At 41.0% G+C, this 15,116-nt stretch overlaps 1 protein-coding gene across 6 annotated transcripts in view; it reads left to right on the forward strand.

Annotated features, from left to right (window-relative positions):
* The window catches only part of LOC124605120 (ribonuclease 3), a 295,599-nt gene that overhangs the window by 57,338 nt on the left and 223,145 nt on the right, over positions 1 to 15,116 (forward strand). For all 6 annotated transcript variants that reach the window (XR_006978601.1, XR_006978602.1, XM_047136593.1 and 3 more), the window contains exons 10-12: positions 5,067 to 5,274; positions 9,585 to 9,718; positions 10,853 to 10,965. Coding sequence is in view for 4 of the 6 variants with exons in the window: in XM_047136593.1 (XP_046992549.1) it covers positions 5,067 to 5,274; positions 9,585 to 9,718; positions 10,853 to 10,965 (455 nt within the window). In the remaining 2 variants the exon portion in view is untranslated. The remainder of the gene's footprint in view (positions 1 to 5,066; positions 5,275 to 9,584; positions 9,719 to 10,852; positions 10,966 to 15,116) is intronic.

Consider the following 15,116-nt stretch of genomic DNA (forward strand, 5'->3'; position numbering starts at 1 on the left):
TCTATAAACAGATCTGTAGTACTGCCATGGGTACTCGCATGGCACCATCTTATGCCAACTTACAATTATGGGTCATCTGGAGGAATCCTTCCTATCCACTCAACACCTAAAATCTCTTACCCATTTCAGACTCATTGATGAGATTTTCATGTTCTGGACTCATGACAGGGGCAATCTTTGCTCTTTCCTCCTAAATCTCAACACCTACACCCAAATCCACTTCATCTGGTCCTTCTCAACTGAACAAGCTATCTCCCTAGATGTTGATCTCCATTTTTCAGTGTCTGTCTCTCCATAAATTCATCTGTTCACATCAGATGCCCCAACCACGCTGTCATCTGTTCAATGTCAAAAAGTCTCTTCCTAATACAGCCTTGCCTCCCGTGGATGCTGCATCTCTAGTGGAAAGGAAGAGTTGTTGATACACAGAGATAAACTTATCAGAGCCTTTAATGACAGATAATATCATAACCAGGTCATCCTGTAACAAATCTCCTGTGTTATCTCCTCCTCTGATACCAGTAAATGTGTTAACCAACCACTAATTGGGACTGTTATGATCATTCAGTGTCATCCTGGCCTTGAAAATCCTTCTCCAGGACTTCGACTGACTCTCATAGTGCCCTGAGATGAGGGATATCATTCCAGAAATCCTTCGCACATCATCAAAAACTGTGTTCTGCTACCCACACAACCCATAGAATATCCTTGTCCATCGCTACTCCAATCCTGCTCCCAGTTCTGCACCCCGTGGGTCATTCCCTTGTGGTCGAGCGAGGTGTAAGACCTGTCCCACCCACCCACCCATCATCTGCCACATTCCATTGGCAGGTATTTTCTACCAAATAAAAGACAGGGCCACACGTGAAAACAGCCATGTTATACAGGGTGATCATTCCTTAATGCAACCTCATGTTGGGTATTCTGTTGCTTGGCCAGCAGCCAGCCATCTGTGGCACTGGTGGGGAGTGTATTTCCGCTCTGTTGTGAGGCCTTTGTTTGAGCAGGTAGCATGTGTGTGTTAGATGAGGCAATACAATGTATTGAGTGGAAGTGTTTTGAGTGAAACGCAGAAATACAAGACATATTCTATTAACCAAAGAATTTTGATGTACATTTCATAAGTGCGTCCAGAACGCTATTTTAAGAGGAATTGCCGGATGATCAAGTTCCTAATTGGAGTATGACTCATGGATTGATAAATAGATTTCATGAAATAGGAAGTGTTGTTGACAATAAACGTAGACAAACATGTGCAGTGCGCACAGACGAAATGCTGGATAACATTGAACATGGTCAGGGAAGGCCTCCTAGAAAATCAGTTAGACATCTTTCTCAGAAAATGGGAATTTCCTATGATTCTTTTCAAACGGCTACAAAGTTACTGGAGTTACAGCCCTTTAAAAAAATTGCAGTGCAAGAACTTAAACTGAGTGACCGTACAAAAAGGTTGTGGTTTTGTGAATGGAATTTGAGTAGGGTGCATGGTGGAGAAAAACCATCCTGACCTAATGTTATGTCAGATAAGTCATGGTTCCACACAAGTGGAGATGTTAATTCACAACATAATTGTTATTGTAGTTATGAAAAGTCTAATGTAATGCCTGAGGCACCCCTTCGTGAAAAAAAAACAGTGTGGTGCATTATTTGAGGTGAGAGAATAGTAGGTTCTATTTTTTCTAGGAAACAACTGACAGTGAGGGGTATGTGGAAAGCATTTTGTGGCCATTTTTTAGTCAGTTAAGTGAGAGAGAATGTGTCTTTGTGACTTTTTAGCAGGATTGTGTGAAGCACATGCAGCCAAACTTCTCGTTAGAGGAAATTCATGATGTGATGTGTTTCAAGACAGAGTAATTATGAACAACGTATGGCCTCTTCTTTCCCCCAATTTAACCCCTCTGCAGTTTTTATTCCTATGGTGCTTTAAAACAGAAAGTGTACAAATCAAATCTACAAACTTTAAATGAACTTAAACCTAACATTCGTCAAGAAATTGGTGTCATTTCTTAGAAGGAACTGTAGAGTGTAACGAATGGTTTTCTAAGAAGCTGTCAGTAATGCTTGAGCATCTTCTAGCTTAATATAAGTGAGTAGTTTACTTTTATTTTTAAGTGTTTATTTTATGCATGTTATAAATAACTGTCGTGACAAACCGTAGTACAATTACCGTGGACCTCCTGTCGCCCATGATATAGGCATAGCAGCTGGCCTCGCCACTCCGCCGCATACTGTGAAAGTGGTTGCATTATTGATTGGTTGCCCTGTATATCAGCTATGCTGTAATTTCTGTACAGCATTCTGTGTGTGCATAACAAATAACTGACTGTGTACTTGCATGAATGACCACAGCCAAACTGTGACAAACTGCAGACTTGACCATCCAGTTGCTGAACATGCTGAACTCGATGACACAAATACCTTCAACAGTGACTTCACTACATGAGCCATTTGGATACACCCTTCAAGAACATTTACAAGTAGGAATTGCCTCTTGCATTCTCCCTGGCTCAAACCTCCACTAACCTTTTTCCTGCAGCCTCATCTTGTCTTTTCCATTCTCTAATCGACCACACCACTCTTTCTCCATCCAGATCATGTACTGACTTCTCCTGCCACTCTCCTACCCCCCCCCTCCCTCCCATGTGGACATTACCTCCCCCCCCCTTTCTCTCTGAACACACACACACACACACACACACACACACACACACACACACACCTTTTCCATCCCTCTCCCTTTCTCTTTTTTCTCCCTGTCTCCCTCTTCTTCTCCATCCCCTTTCCTTTCCACCCCCCTACCCCCCCCCCCCCCTCTCTCTCTCTCTCTCTCTCTCTCTTGCATGGTCTGCCTCCTGAACTAACCATATGAATACTGTTGTCTGTTGTGTGTTTGTGTGTGCCACACATCAGTCTGCTATAGGTAAGTTGTTGACTTTCCTTTATTTTATGTACTATTGCTTTATATGCTATGTTAAACCTTCACCCACTTTACTTTCGTGGAGGTTCTCATTTTTGTTCGAAGTAATTCAACATGATAGTGCAGGGATTAAGGCACAACACTCATATTTGATAGGAACGGTGCTCAATTCCCCATCTTGATATCCAGATTTAGGTTTTTCTGGGTTTCCTAAATCACTTATAGTGAACACCAGGATGGTTCCTCTGAAAGGATACTTGACTTGACTTCCTTTTTTCCTGTTGTTCCTGTTGGATCATAGGGCAGCAGTAAAGAGACCTTCCATCTGGTTCTGTTGGCACCCAAACATTTCACTTCACTCCATGTTTTACCAGCTTTCAGAGTTTCTTCTTCCACCGTTCTTTTCCATGTCTTTTTCGGGCGGTCATATTTACATGTTCCTTGTGGGTTCCAATCCAGTGCTGCCTTTTCAACAGCTCCTTGTCGTCTTCATATTGTGTGACCAATCCACCTCCATTTTCTTTCCTTTATTAGTTCACGGATTAGTCATTTGAGACAATATCTGGCCACCTCACATTTATAATTTGCTGAAGACAACAGTTTATGAGGACTTGCAGCTGGTTTACAGTCATGTTTGTTACCTCCCACGTTTCGCAACTATATGGGAGGACTGACTTTATGTTACTATTGAACAACGTCTCGAGATGTTCTTATTATGCCAGTCAGGTTACAGTTGTACAAAGGCTTCATTTGCCTTCCGTATCCATCTCTTTACATCCTCCTCGGCCCCTCCATCTTTACAGACAGTGCTTCCTAGATATACGAAGGAGTCTACTTGTTCCAATTCCTGCCCATACACTGTTAGCTTTGCTTGTTTTTTAGATCACATTCTTATTTCCTTAGTTTCCTGAACATTTATTTTAAGTCCTGCAATTTCTGCTTCCTCTTTCAGTCTTTCCAGCTTTTCTTCCATGTCATGCAATCTTTGCGAAAGCAGACAGATATCAGCAGCAAAGTCAAAGTCTTCAAGCCTGTCTTGCATTCCCCACTGAATACCTTTTCTCCTACAATCAACAACTCTTTTTTATTATGCTGTTCAGTACCAACAAGAACAAGGTAGGTGACAGAATACATCCCTGCCTCAACCCAGCATTTGTTTGGATAGATTCAGTAAGTTTGCCATTGTGTAGCACCCTACATTCATATCCATCAAACATGGCTTTAATAATATTTATTATCTTTGATGGTATTCCATATTCTTCCAAGGTATGCCACATAACTCTCCTATTAAGAGAATCAAATGCTTTTTCAAAATCAGTAAATGTAAGGTAGAATGTGTTTCGCCATTCTGCACTCTGCTCAAGTATTATACGCAGTGTGTTGATGAGATCGACACAACTTCTGTGCTCTCTAAACCCAGCTTGCTCTTTTGACAGTCGTGCCTCGACTGAGTCTCTGAAAGGATATGATGACTTCATTTTCTATCCTTCCCATTCGGTCTGAGCTTATGCTCCATCTCTAATATCTTGTCATTAAGTAAGTTCATTCTCTCTCTTTGGCTATAAAAGATGTGACATATTATGGTTCACTTACTGGAATTGAAAATTGAAAAAGGATGGACAGCACATCTAGAAAATAGTGAACTTCTGATTATTAAACCTGTAACATTTTTTCTGCTTCTTAAGTCGTCATGCCTCCTTGTTTGCATTAGATAACCAGTAAACACACTGAGGCAAATGTTAGTTTTCTCTTACAATGGGCTAGCATATTACAAATTATGTGCTAGCTCAAATTTTCTCAGTGTAATTAAATGTGGTGATCAGCTGAGTACTTGATTAGGTGATCAGTTGAGTAGTTGATTCTATTTTTCTGCATGATACTTTGACAACCACTCTCCAGTCATCTTTTTCAGATGTTGCGGACTGAGTTATTACGTGTTCCCATACCAGGTTAGTTGGAGTACACATAGTAATACAGCTCACTGCAACAGATTAAGATCACTGTGTCAGTTGTCAAAATATGCAGAAAAATGGCGTCAGCAACTCAGCTGAATGGTGAAGAGCACACCACTAATATTACAGGTTTTCAAGACGTGTATCCATTAAATGATATAATTATCTGATAAATGTAAAACATTATACTATTTCAGATATCAGAAAGCTTGGAGGGAGTATGTAAAGTTTCGCCATCTTTTGGCTAACATGCCCAAGCCTTCTTTTGAGGATAAACGAAAACTTGAAGCCAAAGAAAATAGATTGCAGGAGATGCGTACTCAAAGCAAAATGAAGAGAGATGTTACAGTAGCTGTTCCTTCTAAAGGTTTCCATAGGACTGGCATCATGTGTGATATCATACAGGTATTTGTGCATGGTTTGAAATTTTTTCATTTATTGTAATCTAACAAGGATCCCCTTAAGCCACAAACATGGGAGTATGAAATTCTGTTAATATATATATATATATATATATATATATATATATATATATATATATATATATATATATATGGTTATAATAGAGGGAAACATTCCACGTAGGAAATATATATCTAAAAACAAAGATGATGTGACTTACCAAATGAAAGTGCTGGCAGGTCGACAGACACACAAACAAACACAAACATACACACAAAATTCAAGCTTTCGCAACAAACTGTTGCCTCATCAGGAAAGAGGGAAGGAGAGGGAAAGACGAAAGGAAGTGGGTTTTAAGGGAGAGGGTAAGGAGTCATTCCAATCCCGGGAGCGGAAAGACTTACCTTAGGGGGAAAAAAAGGATGGGTATACACTCGCACACACACACATATCCATCCACACATATACAGACACAAGCAGACATATTTAAAGACAAAGAGTTTGGGCAGAGATGTCAGTCGAGGCAGAAGTGCAGAGGCAAAGATGTTGAATGACAGGTGAGGTATGAGTGGCGGCAACTTGAAATTAGCGGAGATTGAGGCCTGGTGGATAACGGGAAGAGAGGATATATTGAAGAGCAAGTTCCCATCTCCGGAGTTCGGATAGGTTGGTGTTAGTGGGAAGTATCCAGATAACCCGGACGGTGTAACACTGTGCCAAGATGTGCTGGCCGTGCACCAAGGCATGTTTAGCCACAGGGTGATCCTCATTACCAACAAACACTGTCTGCCTGTGTCCATTCATGCGAATGGACAGTTTGTTGCTGGTCATTCCCACATAGAATGCGTCACAGTGTAGGCAGGTCAGTTGGTAGATCACGTGGGTGCTTTCACACGTGGCTCTGCCTTTGATCGTGTACACCTTCCGGGTTACAGGACTTCCCTACCCTCTGGCTCCTACCCTTGTAACCGCCCCCGGTGTAAAACCTGTCCCATGCACCCTCCCACCGCCACCTACTCCAGTCCTGTAACCCAGAAGGTGTACACGATCAAAGGCAGAGCCACGTGTGAAAGCACCCACGTGATCTACCAACTGACCTGCCTACACTGTGACGCATTCTATGTGGGAATGACCAGCAACAAACTGTCCATTCGCATGAATGGACACAGGCAGACGGTGTTTGTTGGTAATGAGGATCACCCTGTGGCTAAACATGCCTTGGTGCACGGCCAGCACATCTTGGCACAGTGTTACACCGTCCGGGTTATCTGGATACTTCCCACTAACACCAACCTATCCGAACTCCGGAGATGGGAACTTGCTCTTCAATATATCCTCTCTTCCCGTTATCCACCAGGCCTCAATCTCCGCTAATTTCAAGTTGCCGCCACTCATACCTCACCTGTCATTCAACAACATCTTTGCCTCTGCACTTCTGCCTCGACTGACATCTCTGCCCAAACTCTTTGTCTTTAAATATGTCTGCTTGTGTCTGTATATGTGTGGATGGATATGTGTGTGTGTGCGAGTGTATACCCATCCTTTTTTTCCCCCTAAGGTAAGTCTTTCCGCTCCCGGGATTGGAATGACTCCTTACCCTCTCCCTTAAAACCCACTTCCTTTCGTCTTTCCCTCTCCTTCCCTCTTTCCTGATGAGGCAACAGTTTGTTGCGAAAGCTTGAATTTTGTGTGTATGTTTGTGTTTGTTTGTGTGTCTGTCGACCTGCCAGCACTTTCATTTGGTAAGTCACATCATCTTTGTTTTTATATATATATATATATATATATATATATATATATATATAAAAAAAACAAAGATGAGGTGACTTACCGAACAAAAGCGCTGGCAGGTATATATATATATATATATATATATATATATATATATATATATATATAAAAAAAACAAAGATGAGGTGACTTACCGAACAAAAGCGCTGGCAGGTCGATAGACACACAAACAAACACAAACACACACACAAAATTCAAGCTTTCGCAACAAACTGTTGCCTCATCAGGAAAGAGGGAAGGAGAGGGGAAGACGAAAGGAAGTGGGTTTTAAGGGAGAGGGTAAGGAGTCATTCCAACCCTAAGGTAAGTCTTTCCGCTCCCGGGATTGGAATGACTCCTTACCCTCTCCCTTAAAACCCACTTCCTTTCGTCTTCCCCTCTCCTTCCCTCTTTCCTGATGAGGCAACAGTTTGTTGCGAAAGCTTGAATTTTGTGTGTGTGTTTGTGTTTGTTTGTGTGTCTATCGACCTGCCAGCGCTTTTGTTCGGTAAGTCACCTCATCTTTGTTTTTTATATATAATTTTTCCCACGTGGAATGTTTCCTTCCATTATATTGATATATATATATATATATATATATTACTGTGAATAATGTATTAATGTAGAAATATTTTTATGAACAAACATGTTATTCACAATCTTACCTATTACTATTGGTATCATTCATAATAGAATGTTGCTGTGCAAAAAATGCTACCTCAGTTAATATCACAGTTGCTTATTCTGCAAGATACTTTGTGTAAATAGACCAGAAAAATAATTTATAAATCAGATGTCTTGTTCGTGTTACAGATATTTGTTACACTTCATGGATTTTGCCTTTTATTTGAAGGTTATATTCAGCAAGTGTTTGTCAATTTTATATGTAAAGATTTCTGTTTTTCATTCTAAACGGTCACATGTGGATCATCACTATTTCATACACTTTGTCACAATTATGTCAAAATTGTTTGTTTCCTGACTTTTCTGACCTTGTTCTTTTTTTATTGGTTGATTTGTCAGCACAACTGACTTTTTTTTTTTTAATAACTTATACATATTTGAAGGTGCCCAGTTTATCATGAGAGGGTGGTTTGCTTGGTTGAATATTGTACCGAGTCAGCTTCCATCCCAAGTATCGCACATTAAACAGCAACTAAGTTTTATATACAATATTTGACTGAAAAGTAATTTCACCAAGTCCATAAAAATTAATTTATTGATCAGAATGGCAAAATGCATCAGAATTCTTCAAAATAGGACTCTCCTGCACCAGTACATTTTTGACAGTGAGATTTCAAAGTAGTGTAAGCGTCCTGGAAGAATTGGATTTTAATGTCCTACAGGGCACACGGAACAGCAGCTTTCACATTGGCTGTGGGCTCGGAACTGTGTCCTTTCGAGGGTGTCTTGAGCCAGGGAAGCAAACAGAGTGTGCTGGTGCAAGATCAGAACTGTAGAGGGTAATGTGACTGGACAAATTGTCTTAGTGGAGCATCCAGGAACCAGAAGTGTCTGGTCTGACTTGCACTCCCCCCCCCCCCCCTCCCCCTCCCCCGCCCCTGTGAACACTACCACATAAAAGACAGCATTGGCAATCTGTCCAGTAAACACTCGGTGACTGAAACCACTAGCATATAAAAAGACAGTGAATGTTGCCTTCACTTTGAAGCTGTTCATGAGTGGTTTCTTGTGGTGTGATGACTACAGTGTGTACACCCTTTTAATGTGTGGTTTCTTTCGGTCTGGTGACTGTAGTGTGTACACTTTGGAGTTCCATCTCTGCCTCAGATTCGTGCCCGAAAACCCATGAATCCTATCACATTATAACATTGTGCAGAAAGTAGCATTATTTCTACATAGTTCCTATAGCTCTTCACAAATGAGCACTCGATTGGACTTTTAGTCAGTGGTCAAAATTTTTGGGACTACCTTTGCACACACTTTCTTCATCTGCAGTTGTTCTGTTGCTGTCTCATTGAAATGGTCTTTGGTATATCCAGAGACTGAGCTATTAGATGAACACTCATACTCCAATCTGCTCAAACATTCTTGCTAACGAGATACACTGTCTTCGCCTTCCAGTGTTGAAGGGTGATCAGAGCAAGTTTTGTCTTCAGAGTCATGCTGGCCTTCCAAAAAAAAACTTTGCACCACTGAAACACTTGCTGCTTTGACAGACATTCATTCCCAAATTCTTGCCTGATCATTGAAAATGTTTTGGCAATTGACTTCACAAGTTTTACACAGAATTTTATTGTTTATCATTGTTCAAGTGAACACTGCATCATGGCAGGAAATGTAATGACACATCCTTGCCCTTCAGAAGCTCGTGGGACACTGGGATTGGGAAGCTAACAACCCTCACCAACTAGCCTGGGTGGACAGACCATGCTCTGTCCATCAGGAGTGTCAGAATAGAAGTGGTGAAAATCCTCTCCAGACAAGCTTTGTATACCCAAATGTTTATATACTGTCATGTATTTTATTCAAGCACAGCTTCATTTCTTATCCATTTGACTTTCCTCTTTATTCTGTTGCAGCATGCCATGTTGATTCCAGTGCTTGTGTGTCATTTGCGGTTTCATAGATCATGTGATGTGCTGGAGGAAAGTATTGGCTATAAATTTGAAAATAGGTTTCTACTTCAGCTAGCTTTAACACATCCTTCATATAGGTAAGTTTATGGTTAGCACTCTGACATTGTAGAATACGCCATCAGGTCAGTTGATATTCTGTAATGGAGAGGTAATGTCATGAACACCCAAACTAATTCCCTTTTTGGTTAGCCGTTTTTGGTTATCTCTAATTTTATAACTGCTGTCAGTAAATATGAGGAGTTTAAATAATTTCTACTTAAAGGAGAGCACTTTCTCCTTCATTTTTGTCTTCCTTCTTTCTCTCAACCTGAGATCTGAGTGATCTGCTTTCCAGCCTTCCCCAACCCATACCTCTTTCCTACCCAAGAAAGAAACACCCAAGACCTGAAAGTTAGGATTAGCATTTTCTGCTTGTAACTATTTGTATCAGCAAAGCTTGGAGTTTTACCTCCTGAAACTAAGAATTGACCAGCTGTTTGGTCTTCTTGTAATTTGATAGTATTCTCAGTTGAATGCTCACTTTGATACAGTAAATAGTAACATAAGCAGAAATGTTAAAATAATGGTACATGGATTATTATATTCCTTATTCAAATATTCTCATGTGTGTTTATGGCTTTCTTAATGTAATATTAAATAAAATCTTGCACTGTAACAATGAGCCATGAGTACAGTTCTATGAACCACATCCATTGCGACTGGATATTGAAAATTGCATCACAAAATGTTCGTTTTGAGAAGTGAAGTATAATTTCTATGATAATTCTGGAAAAGAACATTTGTCATTTCATTCTTGTCTCACAAAGAAAAAGAATACTATTCATTATTTCTTTTTTGCCATAAGGAGTGATCCATCGTCTTTACGGTTGTGAATGTTGTAAAATGTATGCAAGAAGATGCATAGTTATGTCTTACACAATTTTTACTTGTTTGTCATAATTAACTCTTGTGGCTTTATAAGCTCTTTTGCTACATATTAATATTACCTCCTGTCTACTACTCTACCCAATGTTATTGTCTCATGAACACAGCGTACGTTTGCATTTGTTTGAGAGCAAACATTAAAATGGACATCCTTCGAGAGAAGTTAGAAAAAAAAACTTAATTTGTCATCTTGTAAAAGGGAATGTACAATTTCATCAAAAAATTGTGTTAAGTATCATACCACATTGACCATAATCTTTATTTCATTTCGGTGGCTTGTTTTCCAGAGAAAATTTTGGTACAAATCCAGACCATGCTCGAAATTCCTTAACAAACTGCGGCATAAGGCAGCCAGAATATGGAGACAGAAGAATACATTACATGAATACACGTAAGAGAGGTAAGAAAAAAAATTATCCTCTGTAATACAGAAGTAAAACAGTAAATTTCTTACAACTCGTATAATGTGTTTGGAGTAACAATAATTTGATATTTGCTTGTTGGCCCTATAAGGGTTCTAAATGGCACCATGGTAACTTACCTGGCAGCATGGTCTACCTTATTTTTATTCATGTCAAGAACTTATTTTCTAATGAATAAAAAAAGAATGGTAGTGGTGAATATGTACACGAGAAGAGAAAAGGTAACAATTATAAATGTTGGTAGGTTTCTATGAAATAGGCAAGTAGTAGAATTTAGATTGAGATTTATTTTAAATGATGAAGACTGATACAGAAAACAAGAGAAGAACTGACAACAGCAAAAAAAAGTAATGACCATTTAAACTAGGTTTGGCTTCTCAAGGATCCAAGGGAATTATACACTAAAGTAGCTACATTATCTAGCATCTGTATTGGTATATCTGCCTCTGCAACCAAGCACTGATAACCTCACCACTGAGCACCTGGAAACTGCTTCCTCTGCAACCAAGTAATCAGTGCAGTTGACTCTCTTGTGGAGGACCCAGGTTCAATTCCTGATACTGCCAGGGATTTTTTGTTGGTGGGGGGACTGGAAGGAAGTACACTCGGGCTCGAGATGTCAATTGAGGAAATGCTTGAATGAGATGTAGTGGCTACGAGCTCTAGAAATTTGACAATGGCCAGGAGAGCATGGGGCTGGCCCCGTGCCTCTCCTTACCACATCTGCATAACACCACATGGCAAAGGATGACATGGCCATCAGTCGACCTCATGTGTGCCACATGTTGGCAGACTGTTCTGTGTTCTAAATATGAGAATGACAGTAAGAATAAGATGTCAATCACTGCAGCTGCTTGTAGAATATGCAAAGTGTAAAAATTTTCTGGAGTGATTTTGATTTAAGTTTATCAAAACTGAGCTTCCAGTGTGTCTGAAGAGGGAAGTTTACAGTCAGTGTGTAGTACCAGTTTTATTTTATTTTATTGCAGTGAGACATTGACTTTTTATATAAAAACCAATGAAAAACTTTGGAGAGATGCATATTGGGAATTATTAGGAGCATTATTATTCCATGTAGCATATTTATTAAATTTCTTGCATGTTTCTCTGTTTGAGAGGGTTAATCTCGCATTTTTGTAAGTGTAAATTCACTCAGTCTGTAGTGCAGCAGTTGCTCAGTGAACAGCCAGCTACATAGCTTTTTAATGCATCAGGAGGGTAGCAAGTTGCATATCTAGGATTGTATGCTTCTATAGTTCACTTCTTACAGTTAATCTTGCTAGGATGGATAGGATCTGTTCATGCTGTGTGCAGGTGCAGGAGGAGATGGCCGCAGTTTGCGAACAGCTGAATGTGCTGTTGACTATGGTCAGTCACCTTCAGGCTGCTGCGTCGTGGTGTAGCGGTGGCGGAGAATCTTGCACGTCGCGCGGGACACCTCAGGTGTCACTTGTTTTGCCCACAGACTTTGCTTTTGAGGCACCTCCTAGTGCACCTTTGGTGGGTCCGCCCTCACAGCAGGGTGAGTGGTGGGTGGTGACGCATTCGCGCTGCTCAAGGCAGAGGGCCAGCGTGGAGACTGGCCACCTGGCCTTGCCCATTCACATTGTGAGTAGATAGATGGCCACTCCTTCAGCAGGGTCCGAGCAGGCACACAGAGGAGAGGGGAGGGGTCACTAGTTATTGGGAGCTCCAATGTTAGGCACATTATGGAGCACCTTAGGCAGATAGCGTTAAGGGCTGGAAAGAAAGCCAATGTGCGCTCGGTATGTCTGCTGTGGGGGGGGGGGGGGGGGGGCATTGTCTGCTATGTGGAAGCAGCCATAACTGTGGCTATCGAGTGTGCAGCGTGCAGTCATCTGCATGTTGTGGCTCACCTCAGCACCGCCAATGCTTATCGTTGGGTTCTAAGGTGATCGTCAGTTCAGATTGTCAGTTTGCACAGGTGGCTGGCAGAGGTAATGAAGACTGCTGGCTCGCCCATGGGGTGAAAGCAGAGCTCTCAGTTTACAACGTTGTTCCCAGAGTTGACTGGGGTCTTGTGTTTTGGAACTGAGTGGAGGGTCTCAACCAAAGGCTTCGTTGACTCGGTGATGGTTTTGGCTGCAGATTTCTAAACCTGCGTTATCATGTAGGTATTTGTAGGACTTAGTTTTATAGGTCAGGGGTGCACTACACAAAGGAAGCAGCTGCTCAGGTAGCAGAGTACTTGAGGAGTGTACATGTTTTTTTTTAGGCTAGGTGGTAGTTTGAGGTGCTCTGATGAACTCTTGCCAGTCAATTCACAGCAAGGGAAGTCAAATGGTGTTCAGAATAAAGACACTTTGACTGTCACAAATTTATCAGTAAACTGTTGAAGTATTCGTAATAAAGTTCCTGAATTTACTGCTCTCCAGGTAGGCTCTCACACTAAAATTGTTCTGGGGTCTGAGAGCTGGCTGAAACGCGAAGTGGAAGGCTCTGAGATATTTAGTGAGCTGTGGAACATATATCAAGAAAGACAGATTAGAGGCCATAGCAGGGGGAGTGTTCATTGCAGTTGACAAAAATATTCTGTCTATTGAGATAGATGTTGAATGTGAAGTTATGCTGTTGTGTATAACAGATGTAGTTGAAACTAAGTTAATTGTTGTATTTTTTTTACCGGCCACCCAATTCTTCTGTGACAGTTCTAGAGTCATTCAAAGACAGTCTGCTGTAGTATACAGAGAAGTTGCAGCATTAGAAAATTGTAGCGAAATGCAGGAAGATCTGCAGCAGATAGGCACTTGGTGCAGGGAGTGGCAACTGACCCTTAACATAGACAAATGTAATGTATTGTGAATACATAGAAAGAAGGATCCTTTATTGTATGATTATATGATAGCGGAACAAACACTGGTAGCAGTTACTTCTGTAAAATATCTGGGAGTATGCGTATGGAACGATTTGAAGTGGAATGATCATATAAAATTAATTGTTGGTAAGGCGGGTACCAGGTTGAGATTCATTGGGAGAGTCCTTAGAAAGTGTAGTCCATCAACAAAGGAGGTGGCTTACAAAACACTCGTTCGACCTATACTTGAGTATTGCTCATCAGTGTGGGATCTGTACCAGATCGGGTAGACGGAGGAGATAGAGAAGATCCAAAGAAGAGCGGCGCGTTTCGTCACAGGGTTATTTGGTAACCGTGATAGCGTTACGCAGATGTTTAGCAAACTCAAGTGGCAGACTCTGCAAGAGAGCGCTCTGCATCGCGGTTTAGCTTGCTCGCCAGGTTTCAAGAGGGTGCGTTTCTGGATGAGGTATCGAATATATTGCTTCCCCCTACTTATACCTCCCGAGGAGATCACGAATGTAAAATTAGAGAGATTCGAGCATGCACGGAGGCTTTCCGACAGTCGTTCTTCCCTTCGAACCATACGTGATTGGAACAGAAAAGGGAAGTAATGACAGTGGCACTGAAAGTGCCCTCCGCGACACACTGTTGGGTGGCTTGCGGAGTATAGATGTAGATGTAGATGTAGAGTCTGCAGTCAATAGTGTGTAAATACCCAGGTAATGCAATACTATTTGGAGGCGGCTTTAACTTGTCGAGTATAGACTGGGACATCTATGAATTCATTGTGGGGGGGATACAGACAAACAGTCATGCAAAATACTTTTGAACACGTTTTCTGAAAATTGTCATGAACAGCTAGCTCGGCAGCCCACACACAATGGAAACATCTTAGACCCTATAGCTACAAATAGGCCAGACCTTTCTGACATTGTCAGTATAGAAACGGGGATTAGCGATCATGATGTCATTATAACAATTATGATTATGAAAGTTTATAAATTGGTCAAGAAGGCAAGGAGAGTGTTTCTGATAGATAGAGCAGATAAGCAGTTATTAACACATCACTCAGACAGTGAATTTGCATCACTTAGTTCCAGTAAGATGGATGTAGACGAATTATGGCCAAAGTTTAAGCATATAGTAAATTGGTATGGAGAGCTACATGCCTAGTAAGTCGATAAAGGATGGAAACAACCCACCAGGATTTAATAACAAAATTTTGTGGATGCTGAGGAAGCAGAGGTTGTTGCACTCTCAGTTCAAAAGCGAATACATAAATGACGACAAGCAAAGGTTAGTAGGGATTCA

The sequence above is a fragment of the Schistocerca americana genome, chromosome 3 (assembly GCF_021461395.2).
Source record: "Schistocerca americana isolate TAMUIC-IGC-003095 chromosome 3, iqSchAmer2.1, whole genome shotgun sequence".
Classification (NCBI taxonomy): Eukaryota; Metazoa; Arthropoda; class Insecta; order Orthoptera; family Acrididae; genus Schistocerca; species Schistocerca americana.